Source organism: Sinohyriopsis cumingii, chromosome 3 (assembly GCF_028554795.1).
Source record: "Sinohyriopsis cumingii isolate HCF-2022 chromosome 3, ASM2855479v2, whole genome shotgun sequence".
In the NCBI taxonomy this organism is placed as follows: domain Eukaryota; kingdom Metazoa; phylum Mollusca; class Bivalvia; order Unionida; family Unionidae; genus Sinohyriopsis; species Sinohyriopsis cumingii.
Genome location: NC_142963.1, coordinates 151,315,737 through 151,335,524, shown reverse-complemented (window position 1 = coordinate 151,335,524; position 19,788 = coordinate 151,315,737). Strand labels below are relative to the sequence as shown.

Here is a 19,788-nt window from a genome sequence, read left to right as displayed (position 1 = left end):
TTGTTTTGTTTTAGTTTTTTGCTGGTTTTATTTTTTATTTCTTTCTTCGATTCTACTCGATTCCGCTGATTATGGACCTGGATTTGTTAGCTGTGCCAGTTCCACACAAAATACACGTGTCGTTGATTTGAGCAGGGAGGGACGTGTCTTGACTCAGCTGCATGCGTGTTTCTGTTCTGTCATTGTGTTTGGAATCATAATATCGGAAAATATTAACTCTTTCAATTGTAATTATCAAAACGACGCTATGGAATATCACGTTCATTTAATTTTGAGTGCAGAATTCTTCGTCGTCTTTGCTTATTGGCTCTGAGTCACTTTCTTTTTAACCCAAAACCTTCAGTTGCATTTTACCCCACGAATATAGTATTTTCACATATAAAATGGAGCGTATCTGCTTGTTATGCGATAGCCTTTGCCCTCAGTAGGCTTTTCTATGCTATTTTTACATCCCCCAGAGAAAACTGGTCATAGTCTGAACCATTCCATTAATGAAAAGTTAAAAACATTTCTCCTAAATAATTGCTTAAATTATCAGAATGTTATTTTCAATGCTGCGTCTCTCACGTTTTGTTGTGAACATTGCTAATATATCATTCATTCATTTGCTTGTTTGAAAGTTTAATTTGTGTCTCAGTAAACTCTTCCACATTTTTCACTTATCATCTCTACTTTCAAATAGAAGAAACAGCTGTTTTAGTTCATTCACAAACAAATCTAATCAACTGAAACCTAAAATCTACTACATGAGTGTACATAGTTTGTTTACAAATTAGTTTCTAATACACTATACCATTTTAGGCACACCTGTGGTACACGTGCGTGCAATATCAAGGTGTTCAGTATGTTATAATACTGCACGATTCTAACAATGTCAAGTTAACGGAGGAAAAAAGGAGTATATAATAAAATATTAAAATAATTGCATAAAATGTTTATTAAAACAGTGACGTAATTCAAGCCGTGATGTAAGCCGATCACCTTTGGCTTCGAGACCGAAACTCGATGTATATGAAAGAATTTGGTTTACAAATCAAGACGCGTCGAATTGCATTCTGAATCATATAGGCATTTTATATTTTATTTTATGCTACCTCTGTGTCTGTTTTTTGTATTTGCCTCTCCTGTATGCACACATACCAACATACCTTTAATCCAATACATAGCAATTCACAAGCTGTCTTTGCCACTGCTGTGAATTGTCGTGGCTTTTCTTCAATGATAGGCCAGTCCTATAATAATAATAATAATACCAACAACAACAAAAATAATAATAACTTAATAATAATAACTTGCATAAAACAAAGATTAAAAACACTCAAACTTAAAGTTACTGTAATAAATAATATGTATAACCATTCTCATACTAATATTTAATATCTTAAATCTTGTAATATCGACATCAGTTCATTAACAAAGTTTCCACCGCTAAGTGTTTTTCTTTTCCTTTCTTCTTTATTTTCCGTTTTAGGAAGCCGGTTAAGGCTATAACTACAAAGAGGAGAGAACGACTTAAAACACGGCAACCATACTGTCTCTGGCACCATACAATACGACGAGAAAAGAGCGAGAGGGACCTTTCTGTTATACCGGAGTAGGATCCAGAATGAAGACGAAACAAAACTTTATGAATAGGTTAATGTCTTTTCTATTGTTATCTTCGAAAAATTCGGCTAAATATGAGTATTTGATGACGATAATATTCGTAAAATAGTGAAATAAATCTGTCTAATAGAGTAATTATATGTATGAGTGTTGAAGTATTATATGTCTGTTTCTTCGGAAGCATGCTCAAACATGCAAAACCAGATCTTTACATTTGGCTTTTTTTGCGAAAATAACCAAACAAAATGGATGAACTGGTCGAATCACATTCTTAGATCTTCTAAACTTTATACGTATAAGGTCTGTATAATATGTATTAATAATATTAAGCTATGTGTTAATAAAAATAGCGTGTTCATATTTTGTTTCGATCATAATTTGGGTATTCGACAAGATGAGAATATGTATCTTTTTCTTTTTTCTCTTTTTCTGAATGATTTAGAAACATTTTATAGAATACATTAAAACGACATGAAAATGATTGCTAACAAACTAATTCTGTATATTTAAATGTTGTGGTCTTGTGTACGCTGATGACGTTGTTATTTTGGAAGAAAGAGCACGTGGCATACAGAACATCCTAAATAGTTTATAGTTTTATAAACAATGGAAGCTGACTGTAATTATAATTGAATTTAAAGATCATGTTAGTTTGTTTCCGTTGGAAACATTTTAAAACGATTTAAAGTTATTTTAGTTAATCAATCTATCAAAGCAATGCATAGTTTAAACATAGCGGTACATGCAGTATCTCTTTAAGTAGCTCTACAACTTGAACCTTTTAATACTATGGTTAAACTGATATTAAGATATTAGTTGCAACGTTTGGGGTTATGGTAAACTAGATATCACAGAGAGACTAACTTATAAAGTGTTGTTAATAAAAATAAAATAAAGAAAACTTTAAACAGACAACTCGACAATATGTAGGAAAATCATAGGGTGTATCCTATTAGAATAAATATAAAAACAAAGAATAATGTCGTACGGGACAAAACAATGAATTCATGATAAACCCTATACTATCTTCAGCTAGGTATAACATTTATCTTGTATTATATCAAAATAATAACACGTTTTCATGGCTAGGGAATGTCAAAGACATAGTAGTAAATACTGGCTTTCATGGCCATGGGATGCGCAGTCTTTTGATAGTCTCGATGAAAATTAAATGCAGTTAGACACAATCTTTAGAATCTGGTTATTCAAACTTGCATTGGCAGTTTAAAAACGTCCAGTGGTTCGTAGTTTGAGAAGTCTGCGAAAGCAAATTGTAATGTCCTTTCATCCAAATTTCGTCATTCTTCCATAACTATCAGAACTCGGAATCATAAACTATCGATTCTATTAAAACTGGAGAACGGAAAAATATGGACATATAACACGAAGATGAACTTGGTGATGCTCGTACAATTTTCAATATTATTTAATTCTGTCCAATCTATAACTTAATGATACTGCACTCGGAAAAGCGACGAACTTGAGGGGAGGCCAGTCACATACTTTGAAGTTTTAAATTCTGTGCATAACAAGAGTAATGTCCCTTTAATGTCCTAAGGTTTCATCTGCATTCTAGATCCCATTCACGCAAACTATAAGGCCCTCTGCAGTTTTCTCGTTGTTCAGTAAGTGTGTGTGTGTGTGTGTGTGTGTGTGTGTGTGTGTGTGTGTGTGTGTGTTGAGAGAGATTAAAACTGATTAGTCACTCTCAGGTTTTGTCACTATAGCTTTTCGTGGTGCATGAGAGATTGACTGTCGTGTGAAGAATGACTACAGATAAACGGTAACAGGTCACGGCTACTACGCTGTTACAATTTTTTTTTTTAATGGTGTCTTTGAAATGTGTCATTATTCATGTCCATGCATACGTTCATATATATTAGAATGTACTAAGACAAATAAGTATACATTTGTATCTTTATATAGGTAGGTAGCTTGAATGTATGTATGTATGTATGTATGTTTCACACGCTCATGCACAATTTGTCATGGATATTCATACCAACCTCAAATGCATCCCCCTTCGAAAATTCGGTTACCGATTGTACATTTTTCCTATCTTTGTCCAATACCATGGCAACAACTAAAAATAAATTGATGAGATAAACAACTTCTTGCAATGACTCACAGACACACACACGCATGCACACACGCACACACACACACACACACATACAGATATAGATATATATATATATATATATATATATATATATATATATATATATATATATATATATATATATATATATATATAAGTTTTATGAGAATTTCCCTACACAAGACTACGACGTTTGCGTACTACATGTACACAAATTTTCACGCGAATTTAGTCAATACACATGGATATACAAATGTGATCTTTAATGCGTCGTCGACTCTAGGTATTCAGCTGAGTTTACCATCAAGAACGTGTAACAAAGATTATAAATTCACAAACTCCCACTTTAATCACACTGGGAAGACTTTAATTGTGTTTCAGAAATATAAATTGTTGTACAATATTTTCACGTGTTAGATATATGCAGGACACGCATAACGCTCATTACCTCGGAACGCCGAGTGTCAGTATTTACCGGCACATAGTGCGCGAACAGATATGGTTCTACTTTGTAGTTTGGTGAGAGTTATACACGGATATGCGATATTTCATCGTGACTCGACATTCTTGACAAGATACGGAAATGGTCCAGTGGAGAAATATTAACATCACACACACACAAATACACAGAAACGTTGTACATAAAGAAATACACTTTCATTAATTAATTAATGTATGACTTACCAGTCCCAGAGAGGATAAGATAGTAGGCTGTGGCTGGATGCCCTTCTCTTGTAATAACCCGTTTGGCTTCATAACTATGGAACGGAAGTATAAAAAAAGAGAACATAATGAGCTATTCTTTTCTTTTCTTGCCTCCTATTTATCTAGATATCATGCACGTTAAAGATATATATTTTATAATAAATCGGTTCTTCACGAAACTTTAAATATCGTAATCTTAAAAACTGTAGAGGGTAAGACTCTTCTATAAGACATTTTTTAACCTTAAATAATACGTAGTAACGAAACTTAATATTTCAGAAAATTTCGAAAAAGCAGGTCAGGTACATTTAGCAAGAGGATAGACTTACGCTTCGTAATAGGCCACCTCCACCACCTTTGTTTGCATCCGGATTGGGTATTCAGCGAAGCTTTTGATATTCTGCAGCGCAATAAGTGCCTGAAACATATTTCAATGTTGTTTTTTGTCTCCTGTTTACATCAACAAATATGACACGCAAGCAAAATTTTATTACTTGAATGCACCCATGTTTCATGGTAATTGGTGTGGGTGGTAAACATAATTGTATTACTCGAATGCATCCATGTTACATGGCAATTGTGGTGGGTGGTAAAAAAATGTATTACTCGAATGCATCCATGTTATAAGGTAAAGTTGGAGAGTTGGTTGCGGAAAAGGAATTACTCTAAGGCGTCCATGTTACATGAAATTGTGTGTCGGGTGTGGTAAATGGGATTTTACTAATGTAATGCATCAATGTTATATGGTAATTATATTTGGGGAGTAGTAAACGGACTGGCATAATTCAGTTGACACCACAAAAACTTAATACGTTACGCACGATTTTGTTGCTAACGTGACGTCATTAAGCCTGGGTTGTGTAAAAAAGCGATAATGACTGATAACACTTGTAGAATGGGCACAGTATTCGATATTAAATTGTATCGCATTTAAATATCGATTTATTATGAATTAATGGAAATAATTTCAAACAACTACACCAATCACAAGTTAGATCTGACATTGTGTCGTTTTGTAAACCGCTAAAAATTTTAATTGGGATTAGTCAGTAAACATTATTTGTCACGATTATCCGCGATCAAAAATACTTTTTCGGTTTACCTAAGGAAACTATGAGCTCATAGATTGATTAAATTGATTACATAATTCACTATGAGGCCGTACTATGATCAAAGGATGTTGATTCTTTTGAGAAGTGATAGATTTGTAGACAGTTGGAAAAAAGAAAACATTATCGCATGGCAAGGGTATGACTTTCTAAAATCAGAAACTAAAGTCAATATTTGACAATGTATGACCATTTAACAAATTTCCTGCTTTCTTGGTTACAATTCAGCTTTGGCATTTCGTCGAATAAACTACGAACAGTTGAGAATTCTGTGAATTTGTAAATTCTGTCACACGAAAGAGAATGCAAAAAAGGGAGAAATTAAAGGAAAATGTAAGATAACCTTTAATGTTAAATGGCTATTCAACTGATATTTATTTATTTATTTAAGAGCAACCATGAAATAAAATGCTTGAAGACAGATAGTTCGTATTTAGAATAGTACAGACCCGCACAGCAATGCGCGGATCGTCGCATGTAATTAATTACGATGTTTAAGGCGTTACTGCTATATCTGATTGTCTTTTGTCTATTGCATAATCTTATAACTACAATACAATACAGAAAAAAAAATCTTAGCGCTTTAAAATCAATATTTAACATGTTGTTGAATGGTATTTAAAAATTCGAATTTCCTGAAACAACGACTATGAAAAGTAGAATTTAATAATTTAATAATTCTAATTAAATCATCTCTTTGTAATGTACTACTTATTTTTAAAAATAGAAAGTGCCGAAAGAAGCAGACGTGCAAGTTTAGCTTTATTTAAATGAAAAATGTACTTTCCCGTAAGAATTTTTCACAGAAACATATTCAAGCAATGTGTTTGATGGGGGTGGGGGTGGAGGGGAGAGATGTTGGAAATTTCCAGCCGCTATGTTATCAAAATGTGACGTGGGGCTTTCTAAACGTTTACTTTAACATAGCAGTAATAACTTAAAATCTGCCTTATTAAAAACTTGTAAGGTGCGTACGGTATACTTTTCCTTTGAACTTCTGTCCTTTGGAGTCATGACCAGAATCCTTTTGGTTTCTTCTGTAATTTTCGTCTGAAAGTAACGAATAGGAAACAGAATGTTTACATTCTTGATGAAAGAAAAACGTGTTTTTCCATGTGTTCATTTTCAAGATGTATAATTTATAATGACTTTATTTGTACTCAATATGTTAAATATTAATGTGATGTGATGTGATTTTTATTTTTAACGTAGCTTTAGCAATTTTTCAGTCATATCGCTACGATGTCTGCAATGTGGCAGTTTATAGTGATGTCTAGCACTGGGGCATCATGCCGCAGACATGTAGCATGATGTCCCACCCAGTCACATTATCCTGACACCAGGCCGACCAGTCCTAACACTAACCTCTTAATGCTGAACGCCAAGCGAGGCAGCTGTTAGTACCATTAAATATTAATATTTTCTCTGCAGAAAAATCACTTGCTACATTTGGCGCTGTATGTGGGGGGTGGGGGTGCAGAGTGCTGCCTGTTCACCGATATTTCGGATTTGCAGCGGAATTTGACATTTTTGGATGTCCTCGTCGTTTGTAGAATTTGTTTGTTCTCCGACTTCTGTGTAAAATAATAAAATAAAATAAAAATTAATATAAGTTCCTATTATTGACGTTTCATTAACACTAATGGTCAGTGGCATGACTATAAGTGTGGTGTGCTACGTTTCTTAAAAAAGACCGATACAGAAGGAAGAGAAAAACGTACCACTTTCATGGATGTCAAAATGTTTGAATTTGCGATGCGGCAACCTTTTAAATTTTTTTTTTCAATTTGTACATTTGTTTTGCAGCTGATGGGGAGCATAAAATATTTTTTGCATCTGTGTCTTCTTCGTGAAGTTCTTGAAGGCGGCCTCATTCTTTTTTCAAGTCACATTTCCCATAAAAAAATTTATATTGAAATTATTGTTTTGAAAAGTAGCAACGGTGTCACTATAAATGTCGAAGAGTACACGTGGGCGAGACAAGAGAATGATGTTGACACGTGAACAATTTCCCTTTTGCCGTTCTAACTTCGAGGTTCATGTTAGAGAATATCACTGTGTTCGTGTTTTTAGCTCACACAACCCCCGAAGCGGGAGTGAAAAAGAATAGAGATGGTGGGACATTCCAAGTATTGATGCGCCATTTTTTTTTAGTTAAAAAAAAAAAAAAAAAAAAAAAAAAATTCAAGGGCCATTTTTGGGCAGCCTGTGTGAGATTCTCGCCTACAGATCAATAACACGCTATCAGATGTTCACGAGTGTGCTCGCCCTAACAACTAGAGTTGTTATGACAACAAAAATACATCGTTCAAACTTGGCTTGTTTGATATTTTTGTTCATGTCTTCAGGTGGAATGAGTTCTTAACTTGCCAACGAGTTTCTTGGCTGTTCTCGATCAATTGATTTCTGATTTTGCGCTTTAGCGCTATTTGCAAAATATGATAGGCCATACATAGAGGCCAGAATAGTTGGTAGAGGAAAAGACCGAGAAGACCCACGAAGAATCACCGTCCCACGGGAAGCTATTGGCAAGCTTTTTCAGATACCCACATTGGTCGATCAAACCTGCGCGGACAGAGGTAAAATATGTGTGATCTGTAAAGGCGAGTGCTTTAGACCACTCGGCCACCCGAGATCCAGTTTCTCGAACAAGGTTCTCTACTTTAGGTTGAGAAGACGTACAAGAACCTTGTTATTGTGTTTAGTCCATGGATACCCGAGTTGTCAAGACGAATGCACTCAAAAACATCTCAGTACATGACCATGGTGCTTGATAGAGAATCCCAAATATTTCACCCAATGACGACAAAAATCTTTTGTTGTGCACGTGCCCAAATAAACACATGCTCTTGTAGACTGAATCAAGACTGGTTTGTTCCTGCCGCTTTTCATTTTTGTTCAACTAAGGAGAGATATAGAGATAAACTGGGTATTATTTCATGGCCTTACATTAATGGTAACTTTAAACCATTATTTCAGACTTATGAAACCTTTTAAAACCAATATTTCGCTAATGAAAAGGCCGCCATAACAGATTCTTCTTTTGACATGAAACAGTTGAGTACACGCTCTAATATTTGTATGTATTTAGTCATATGAAAAAGCTGACCCTATTGATTTCAGACACTATGTATTTCATTAGTCAGCAATCACGTCAATCGGAAACATTTCCCCTGTGTCTATAATGTTCGTTTAATGGAAATACATGGGTACTTGACACTGAATGGGAACTTACGGTTTTTCTTTTGAGCTTAATCATTCTCATCTGAATGGTCACAAATGTAATGGGTCACTGGGTGCAGGTATTTTGTAACGAGTTTATAAATAATAGTCTGTATATATCGTCCTGACTTATGAAAGTTTAGTGTTACGACATTGTGGAATATGCACGCGCTTGTGTGTTTGTGTGTGTGTGTGTGTGAGAGAGAGAGAGAGAGAGAGAGAGAGAGAGAGAGAAGAGTACCAAAATGTAAATTTTGTTTTCATATATCATCAATATCTGTAATTGGACTGGGGAGTCTTGCGTCATGTTTGAATATATGTTGTCATTCCTTTCGGAAACTCAACTTGTAATTCCTGAATTACTTTTTAGTTATCTACATCATCAATATGTGCCACAATAATATATGCTATTTAAACAAATCTTAAGGTTAATAAAGCTGATTTTCACTTCAATGTATTGACTGGTTTTAGTTCTCTGTTACCTCTTTGTCGGCTCGATAATCCGTTGGATCGAATAAAAGGTCAGGTATATCATCAACATACTCAAAATTTGACAAGGTCTTCATGAAGATTGCAAATTCTTTCCTGTCGCTGTACCTGAAACAATGGAAATAGAATGAACACACTAAGGTACTTACCGTATATACTAGCTTATGCGTCAATACCAACTACAAAGAACATAAACCCTGATCTGCCGTCGCATAATGGCCCGGCAGATCAGGGTCTGTATTGTTCGTCCTACAGATTACTCCTAACAAACTGCATAGATCCGAATCTGCCGGCGCATTATGCAATGGCTGATCTTGGTCTGTGTAGTTTGCAGCTGGAGTCGACTTCGAAGTGAGTACAGACGGTATGCTCTAGTAGACAATGTTCTATGTTCTTGAATTTAGATATATTAACTGACTATTTCTGTGCGAAACAAAGACGAATTCCACAAGAGCTCGGTGAGATATCCTACTGAATTCAACCAGTAGCATACTTCGGTAATAGTTGTCTTTATTATAAGGTACTTGATTAAAAGTACCATTCACAGTATCCCATTTAGATAGAAATACAGGGTCGTCACTACCCTCTGTCCCCACCCTTTTCTTCCGATTACTACAGTGCCTCATCAAAACTGGTAATTCTCTCATTTCCTCAATAATCTTCATGTTAATTTTCTCTTTTCCAATCATTCACTTTAAAGATTGAGAATTTTGTTTGTTTTCCGAAAAAAAGAGCCACGTTGTTAAATATGTTATAGTCATAACGCTTTTGCTCAACATTTCGAGCAACAGATGTTACTCCAGACGTGTAAATTTTTCTCGAAATCGACGGATTCGTCATATTAAGATTTGATTAACGTTGTACAGCGGATGGACTAGGGATATTCGGTCGCGCAAAAATTTCTGTTGGCTGTAATAATGCTCCAATAATTAAACATACCTTACTCACTCGAGACTTTGAAAAACTAGTTGTTCCCATTATTATTTTCATTTCCTCCCCCGCCCCCGCCCAAACTCTCACTCCGCAATCTACTACCAGGCTGGATCGGTGTGAACTGGCTTAAGTGCCGAGTCAATTACAGACAAAACTCATTACAATTTGGGGAAACTCGTTGTTTTTCAATATTATTTTATATTGTTTTTAAATATTATTTTATAATATTCTTAAATATTATTTTTATATTATTTTATATTATTTTTAAATATTATTGTTTCCTATTTTTCAATATTTTTTATATTATTTTAATATTATTTATATTATTATATTATTCTAATATTATTTTGATACTATTTATATTATTTTTATATTATTTATATTATTTTTAAATAATGTCCTATTTTTAAATATTATTTTATATTATTTTAATATTATTTATATTATTATTTTATTTTAATATTATTTTATATTAATTTTAATATTTTTTACATTTTCATCAATGATGCTAATACGAACCTTAATAGCTACAGTGATTGACATGAAAAGTGAATTATACAAACGTGAATCCACGTTGTGAAATTTCAGTGCCAATTCGGTAGAAATCGAACTAAAAATGTGAATACTAGACTATTGTTTTGCCTGTGCGGTGTCTGCTCTAAATCGATGGCAAAATATGCTAAACCTCTGGTCATGCGCGAACTCGTTCAAACACAGAATAAGATTAAATTTCGCATTTAAGTAAAACAAAGGATGTTAAAAGCTACGGTATCCTTGGTGTTCACCAGCCCTTAGGATGCCTATTCAAAGTCTATCCTGGGTGTTTACTAGCCATTGGGATGCCTATTCAAAGTCTATACTAGGTGTTTGCTAGCCATCAGGGTGCCTATTCTAAGTCTATACGGGTGTTTGCTAGCCCTTAGGATGCCTATTCAAAGTCTATACTGGGTGTTTACTAGCCATTAGGATGCCTATTCTAAGTCTATACTCGGTGTTTACTAGCCATTAGGATGCCTATTATAAATCTATCCTGGTTGTTTACTAGCCATTAGGATGCCTATTCAAAGTCTATACTGGGTGTTTACTAGCCATTAGGATCCCTAATCTAAGTCTATACGGGTGTTTACTAGCCATTTGGATGCCTATTCAAAGTCTATACTGGGTGTTTACTAGCCATTAGGATGCCTATTCTAAGTCTATACTCGGTGTTTACTAGCCATTAGGATGCCTATTATAAATCTATCCTGGTTGTTTACTAGCCATTAGGATGCCTATTCAAAGTCTATACTGGGTGTTTACTAGCCATTAGGATCCCTAATCTAAGTCTATACGGGTGTTTACTAGCCATTTGGATGCCTATTCAAAGTCTATACTGGGTGTTTACTAGCCATTAGGATGCCTATTCTAAGTCTATACTCGGTGTTTACTAGCCATTAGGATGCCTATTATAAATCTATCCTGGTTGTTTACTAGCCATTAGGATGCCTATTCAAAGTCTATACTGGGTGTTTACTAACCATTAGGATCCCTAATCTAAGTCTATACGGGTGTTTACTAGCCATTTGGATGCCTATTCTAAGTCTATCCTGGGTGTTTACTAGCCATTACGATGCCTATCCTAAGTCTATACTGGGTGTTTACTAGCCATTACGATGCCTATTCTAAGCCTATACTGGGTGTTTACTAGCCATTAGGATGCCTATTCAAAGTCTATCCTGGGTATTTACTAGCCATAAGGATGCCAATTCTAAGTCTATCTTGGGTGTTTACTAGCCATTGGGATGCCTATTCAAAGTCTATAATGGGTGTTTATTAGCCATTAGGATGCCTATTCAAAGTCTATCCTAGGTGTTTACTAGCCATTACGATGCCTATTCAAAGTCTATACTGGGTGTTTATTAGCCATTATGATGCCTATTCCAAGTCTATCCTGGATGTTCACTAGCCATTATGATGCCTATTCCAAATCTATCTCAAGCGTTCACTACTCTTTAAGATTCCTATTCATGGTCTATCCTGAGTGTTCACTATCCTTGGAGGTGCCTAATCGAAGTCAATCCTGAGTATTCACCGGCCATTAGGATGCCTATTCAATGTCAATCCTGAGTGTTTACTAGCCATTAGAATGCTTATTCCAAATCTATCTCGAGAGTTCGCTCCCCTTTAAGATGCCTTTGCAAAATCTATTCTGAGTCTTCACTAGCCATTAGGATGCCTATTCTAAGTCTATCCCGAGTGTTCACTAGCGATTAAGATGCATATTCCAAGGCTATCCCGGGTACTCACTATCCTTGGGGATGCGTATTTAAAGTCTGTCTGGTGTGTTCACTACCCTTTAAGACGCCTAGAAATTATAATGCTTATTCAAAGTCTATCCTGGATGTTCACTAGCCATTAGGATGCCTATTCAAAGTCTAACCCGTGCCTTCGCTACCCTTTAAGATGTCTATTCCAAGTCTATCCTGGATGTTCACTAGCCATTAGGATGCTTATTCAAAGTATATCCTGTATGTTCACTTGTCGTTAGGATACCTATTCAAAGTCTAATCCGTGCGTTCACTACCCTTTAAGATGCCTATTCCAAGTCTATCCTGGATGTTCACAATCCATTGGGATGCCTATTCTATCAGGGATGTTCACTATCCATTGGCATGCTTATTCTAAATTTATCCCTAGTGATTGCTATAAAGTATGATGCCTATTCCTAGTTTATCTGGTTTGTTCACTAGCCATAACGACGCCTAATTCAGTCCTCTCCTAGATGTTTGCTAGCCACTGTGTTGCCTACGTCAAGCCTATTCTTAGAAGTACGAACCACGATTTTAGTCAAGCATCTGCCCTCTAGAATGATACCCTTCTGTGATTAAACTCAAGTATTTAAGCGATGCTTAAATAATAATAATACATATCTTATAATTGATCACGCTGCACTCGTGTCATCTTATCGTTTTTCCGTCAACACAGGGGCTTACCCCTTAATATATCATCGACAGTATCGAGGGATATATCTCTCCTGCGTACATAGATGTAAGATAAGTACCCGGAGATCGCGTCATGTTTGTTCTTCCAAGTATTCCTTTAGCGAAGATATCGATATTTCTGGTACTATAAATGCCAACTGTATGATTCCAGCATAGTATAAGTTATGTTTCTACCGATAACCTTATCATAGGTTTGACGTTAACCTCGCCACAGAGTTACTATAAGCTTTGTAAAACATTAATATATTTGTTGTCAACAATTATTGCAGGCGTTGTAAAGAATTACTGCAGGCGTTGTAAAATGTTACTATAGGCCCTATATTTTACTATAGTAGTAACAAAGTTACTGCAGTACTGCAGGCGTTGTAAAAATTTAATATACGCATTGTAAAAAAAAAGTACTATAAGCGTCATAAAAAAGTATGAAATAAGAAGAAAAAAAGAAAACAAGAAAAGAGTGTGCGTGTGATTTAAATTTGTAACTTAGCTTTAAAAATGTTAGTCATATCGCTACGATGTCTGCATTGTGGCAGTTTATAGTGATGTCCAGCACTGGGGCATCATGTCGCACACATGTAGCATGATATCCCACCCAATTACATTATCCTGACACCAGGCCGACCAGGCCAAAAACTAACCTCTTCATGCTGAGCGCCGAGCGAGCCAGTTGTTAGTACCATATTTATATGTCTGAACATGGGTTCGAACCCGCGACCTTCCGCATCAGAGGCGGATGCTCTAACCACTTAAACCACGGAGCGTTCAAAATGGTCAGATTGGCAACATCTACAATTCACCCGACTATACAAAACATGATGGAGGATAATATAGTACTCAAAAGAAGAAGCTGCAAAATTTAAAACACTTTTACCTACGCGAATTACCAGTGAGAGCACGGTACCGCGACGGTATTCATGATTGGAAATGCTACAAATATGGGAACACATGGGAACACATGTCACAAACCTAGCAAATGTATTAAGGAAACATCAGGAACTGATGAGACCGATACCAAAGTAACATAAAATGAAGAAGTAACTACCAAGGAAACAACAACAGAGAATGCCACGAAAACACAGACCGAAGGCCCCAAAGCCCCAGACAGAAAAGAATTAGTGGGGGTCATCCCTAACCAGCCATATATGCCTGGATGGACTGGGATGTACTCACAAATAAACTAACATTTAAGCAGTGAGATCGACTTTAAAATAAATTTTACATTATATTCTCGTTTAAATGTCCAAGTTTGATCACAGAAGGATAAAATAATTAAGGTGGATGTTTGGCTAATCATTTCGCCAACCCGGGTGTGTGTGCGTGTGCGTGTGTATGTGACTGATGGTGTTTTGCTTTGTAAGACTAACTCTATACAATTCTCATAATCTCTTTATTGTGTCTTGTAAGGACACGATCGATATTGACCATATCAGACAGACGTTGACTTCTGGCATATAAACGTGTGCTAACACATACACGAGCACGTCGAGTTCTAACACGTAGATGAGTACTATCGCATACACGAGCACGTCAAGTTACAACACGTAGACGTGTACTAACACATACACGAGCACGTCGAGTTCTAACACGTAGACGAGTACTAACACATACACGAGCACGTCGAGTTCCAACACGTAGACGAGTACTTACACATACACGAGCACATCGAGTTCTAACAAGTAGACGAGTATGTAGGGTTCTAAGAAATAGACGAGAACGTAAGAGTTTTAACACACGAAATTTTTGGATATGTTGTTTCAGCCATGAAATGTTTACACCAATTTAGAAGCAGGTTTGACAAACTTCACTATTTGTGACTTTGTTTTGCTAAAATAAAGTTTATATTTATATATATAGTTGACATACTATAGTTTACTCGTGCATTGTTTGTACCGGTAAAAGTTAAATTGAGCACACTTTCGTCTGTGAGTAAATATAACTTTACTCGTGCATTTTGTATATCGAAACGAACACACTTTCATATTTTAGTAAATGTAAGTTTACTCGTGCTAATTTTACCGGTTTGGATGCAGTTTTAAAACGCTTTCCATCAATGATGAAATGTAGTTATTTGGCTCGTTGAAAAATTAAACCGGTAATTTCAACACACTTTTGGCACACATCTTCATTCAAATCTGTCATTAATCTTTGCACATGACTGGTACTGGTTTCTGCTTTTCGGGAGTCTTGTTGGTGCTATGAATTTAAATCACTTTCATGTTTGGATTCTTTTACACAACGCTTTCGTACTTTAACGATCATTAAGTATGAACTGTTTGTAGTGAAGAGAATGGAAACGATGAATATATTAAAATCCTGTTTCGGCCTCGGTTACATTTTTAAATATACGTGTGTCAGTGGAAAACCTTTTTAAATTTCAGCAATAATATTTCCTTTTCCTTGTTAAATTTCAATGGTATTCCCTTCCTACTCTTAAACTTCAATATTTATCCTTTCTCTTCGTTCACTTTAAATAGTATTCCCTTCACTTTGTTAAATTTCAATGGTATTCCCGTTCCCTTACTAAACTGCAATAGTATTCCCTTCCTCTTGTTAAATTTAAATAGTATTCCCTTCCCCTTGTTAAATTTCAATAGTATTCTCTTCACCTTGTTAAATTGCAATAGTATTCCCTTCACCTTGTTAAACTGCAATAGTATTCCCTTCCCCTTGTTAAATTTTAAAAGTATTCTCTTCCTCTTGTTAAATTGCAATAGTATTCCCTTCACCTTGTTAAACTGCAATAGTATTCCATTCCCTTTGTTAAATTGCAATAGTATTCCCTTCCTCTTGTTAAATTTAAATAATATTCCCTTCCCCTTGATAAATTGCAATAGTATTCCCTTCCCCTTGTTAAACTGCAATTGTATTCCATTCCCCTTGTTAAACTGCAATAGTATTCCCTTCCTCTTGTTAAATTTTAAAAGTATTCTCTTCCTCTTGTTAAATTTTAATAGTATTCCCTTCCCCTTGTTAAACTGCAATAGTATTCCATTCCCTTTGTTAAATTGCAATAGTATTCCCTTCCTCTTGTTAAATTTAAATAATATTCCCTTCCCCTTGATAAATTGCAATAGTATTCCCTTCCCCTTGTTAAACTGCAATTGTATTCCATTCCCCTTGTTAAACTGCAATAGTATTCCCTTCCTCTTGTTAAATTTAAATAGTATTCCCTTCCCCTTGTTAAATTTCAATAGTATTCTCTTCACATTGTTAAATTGCAATAGTATTCCCTTCCCCTTGTTAAACTGCAATAGTATTCCATTCCTCTGCGACTGAATTAAAAAGAATATAGTCAAAATAGGCAGTATTGACCTTTTTAAATGTATACAGTTGCCCTTCATTTATTCGAACCTCTTTAACCGTGAATTTTTAGTTATTTTAACCACATAATGTACCATAAAGGTACATCCGAATTCCAGTGAATTTGATGATGATGATGATGATGATGATGATGATGATTATTGTTATTATTATTATCTCAAGGAGTTTGAATGAATATGTTTATTTAAGCAATTGGCATGTGAGAATGTAAATTTCAGGACTTGTAAATATTTAGGGTTTAAAATCTCCCTTGACTTCAGCAGATCCTATTAGTGGCTACAAAAGTCGTTCTTGACGTACAAGGAAAAAAAGAAGCATGTCTTGTTTTATATACAGTATTTTCTCCTTCTTTTCCTACGATACTAAATTCTTTTTCTACCGTATGGCTTACCCAAAGAGGTACATCCTATGGCATCTTTTACAGAACAGGATAGTTGAAATCACCTTCTTCCATTCTTGGCGAGCTTTTCTTGACAGTTCTAGCTGCCAGGTGATTGCGTACAGAGTCCTTCTTTTCTGTGACATTGATATTTGGGGCAGTAGTGGTACATTAGACTGGGAACTTGTATGACCCCTTGCAGATACTTGCGGGGTCTTACGTAACTGTATCGACTCTTTGCTTCTCTGAGAGCGCATTTTCAATTCTGAAGTAATGGTCCTTTGCCATATCTGTGTTACCATGCCTGACTCCGATATGCTAGTCAGGATTGGTTTGTGTGGAGATTTCAGCTGATCATCTTCTTTTATGAAGTTTTGGTCCTCCTTGCCGCTTTTCATGGAATCGGTCCTTTCTAGTTCTGGCTCCATTTCACTGATATCTTTGTTTCCGAAAGTCGTAATTGCATTTTCAGTTTTGGGCTGATCATCTTTCTTTTCATCCGATTTTAGTCTACCAGCTTTCTCCTCGTCTAACTTTGGTCTTCGAGCTTTATTGTCAACCGATTTAGATCTATCAGCCTCTTCCTCCTGTATATTCGGTAGATGAATATCGTTTTCGTGACTTTTCAATGTTAAAGGCTCTTTGGAAGTCACAAGTTCATTGTAATCAGTAATATTTTTTGTATTATCTTCATTATGTGTATCAATTTCAGTTTTGTCCGTATGCACATCAATCGGAAATTCCATCGCGTTTTCTTTTTGATTGTCATCTAATGTGGTGTCTGAGCTAACCCGTTTTGAACGTGCCCGATCACCCGGCTCAGTTCGCATACTGCTTCCAGACAAAACTCGTTTTGATTTGCTGTCACCCAACGATACTACGGACCTTGTTTCCGTCGGCTCTATTTTATTAGCAGCGTCCATTTCAAGCTGGATTTCCTGCATATGCTGAGCTGTATTTCTTTTCGCTGGGTGAATGTTGATTTCAGACTATTTTTCTTAGTTAGTTTGTGAAATTATACTCTAAATCCTATTAAATATTTATGGTCGAAGATCCGAATCTAACAGAGATTATGTAAGATAAATGTCTTGAATTACAAATAGAAACACATCCCATTTTGTATACAAATAACTTGCCCATGAATTGATTCACATTCACTCTCGTGAATCTGGTGCTTCTTTGAATCTCTGCAACGATCTCAAGAAACTCCCTGATCCTGTTCTGTTGCAAATAAATAACTTCTCTTATGCTCCCTCAGTTTGTTGTACGAACTTGTTTTGAGCGACGAATTTACTGATGATCTTCAAGAAGTCGTCCCATTGAAACAGCTGTTGCAGAAAGAACACAGCTAAAGAAGAATGGTGTTGTTGAAATTAGACGAGGAGTAAGAGACCTGGTGTTCACGTAAAAATATCCAAATCATGACAAATTCTGAAGGTTGTCCCAAACTGTTTCGTATATGAACGGTTTAGGACTGTGCTTATGAATTATAACTTGCCGAAATACCAGGTCAAAAGCTGTTTTACAGTCTCTTTGAAGGTATTGGTACACTTTTAAGCAGAAATTCTCTCAACGTCTGAGTGTAAATTGATAAACTGTCAAACTTCCTTTGCGTGTCAAAGTAAATGACTAAGCCAGATACCTAGGTGAGCGTGTATTGTTTTGGGTTTATAGTCACTATGCGAAAGTTATGATTACTTTTCGCTCATGAAAGACAAACGTAGTGACGGTCGATCAACACAATATACTCATTGAAACAGAAGGATAATTTTCTTTTGAATGCAAAGTGTTTAGACAATTATGTCTTCCTATTATCGACAGAAACGACCTTCGTGTCAGTAGTTCTATGGAGATAGGCCTCCTGCCAATAAGCGTAAAATCCTAGTTTATCTTGTCGACCATCTTGGACATAATAATCCAAGAGAGTATAATCTCGTTTGTCTGCAAGTAAGATAGGAGATAAAACTAACAACAACAAAATAAAACACGATTACCACGGCTTGTAATAAGGGTTATTTGAAGACCGAAACGCCTAGTGAATAGCTCAAAAACATATCTCGACCTAAATCACATGTGACATCTTTGTACCGAATCGATATATTTTCTCGGAAAAAGAAAAAAGAAGAGAGGAGAAGGAAAGACGAGTAAGAAAATAGGGTCGGGCGGCGATTCTGTTCAGTAGTGATGGTTTTTGTATGTCGGTCATTCGTATTTAAATACCCCGCTTCTTTCATAAGACATTATTTATTTACATACATGTAACGATCACGCATTCTTTTGAGTGCACGTCTACAGACTTTACTGCGGCCTTTATAGAAACATTGATTGTATATATTATTCTTTAAAACGGTTAAAATTAGAAAAATATGACGAGCATTTGAACAAGCTAAAGCACAAAAACGACGTTAAAGAACCTAGTCACGCCAATGTTAATTCTGCAAAATTAATTACCTGGAAATTTTTACATATATTTTCTTGCTTGGAAAAAAAATGTACAAATTTAATTTGCTTCAAATTTTACCAAATTATAAGGATTATTTATTTTTTCTACGAAAATTCTTAAAAATGTTCATCGACAAATACTTCGGCCATACCTGTGCCCGTATTTTCGAAACTTATTAAACAATAAATTCAAACTCAAGCACAGAAGCCGCTAATCAGATAATACACTTGGCGCATGTTTACATACATATAATTTGAGACTGCAAATGTGTTATGTATATTTAATTGTAAATTTCCATTAAGACCAATCTCGTCATGATCTTCATATTATGTATTAGATTTTATTTTATAAGGTATAGGTAAACAGAAATTCTTTATTCCTATCTTAACGTCAGTCTTTAGAAAATCAATTTTAGTGGATATTTGGGAGGATTTATTATTTAAATTGTTCATTGGAATTTCGAAGCGGTCTGACCAAACTACTATTTTGGAATTAGTGTG

General features: G+C 35.4%; 1 protein-coding gene and 1 long non-coding RNA gene across 2 annotated transcripts in view; one reads left to right on the top strand and one right to left on the bottom strand.

The window, feature by feature from the left end:
* The window catches only part of LOC149804160 (uncharacterized), a 56,452-nt gene extending 54,489 nt beyond the window's left edge, over window positions 1-1,963 (top strand). The window contains exon 4 of the long non-coding RNA XR_016420313.1: window positions 1,472-1,963. This is a non-coding gene — a long non-coding RNA (uncharacterized LOC149804160). The remainder of the gene's footprint in view (window positions 1-1,471) is intronic.
* The window catches only part of LOC149804159 (uncharacterized), a 35,163-nt gene extending 16,743 nt beyond the window's left edge, over window positions 1-18,420 (bottom strand). The window contains exons 1-7 of the mRNA XM_089954132.1: window positions 16,858-18,420; window positions 9,225-9,339; window positions 6,496-6,570; window positions 4,741-4,829; window positions 4,391-4,464; window positions 3,612-3,688; window positions 1,149-1,232 (exon numbers count right to left, since the gene is read on the bottom strand). Coding sequence (XP_089810258.1) covers window positions 1,149-1,232; window positions 3,612-3,688; window positions 4,391-4,464; window positions 4,741-4,829; window positions 6,496-6,570; window positions 9,225-9,339; window positions 16,858-17,789 — 1,446 coding nt within the window. The 5' untranslated portion in view covers window positions 17,790-18,420. The remainder of the gene's footprint in view (window positions 1-1,148; window positions 1,233-3,611; window positions 3,689-4,390; window positions 4,465-4,740; window positions 4,830-6,495; window positions 6,571-9,224; window positions 9,340-16,857) is intronic.
* Window positions 18,421-19,788: the final 1,368 nt, after the last annotated feature.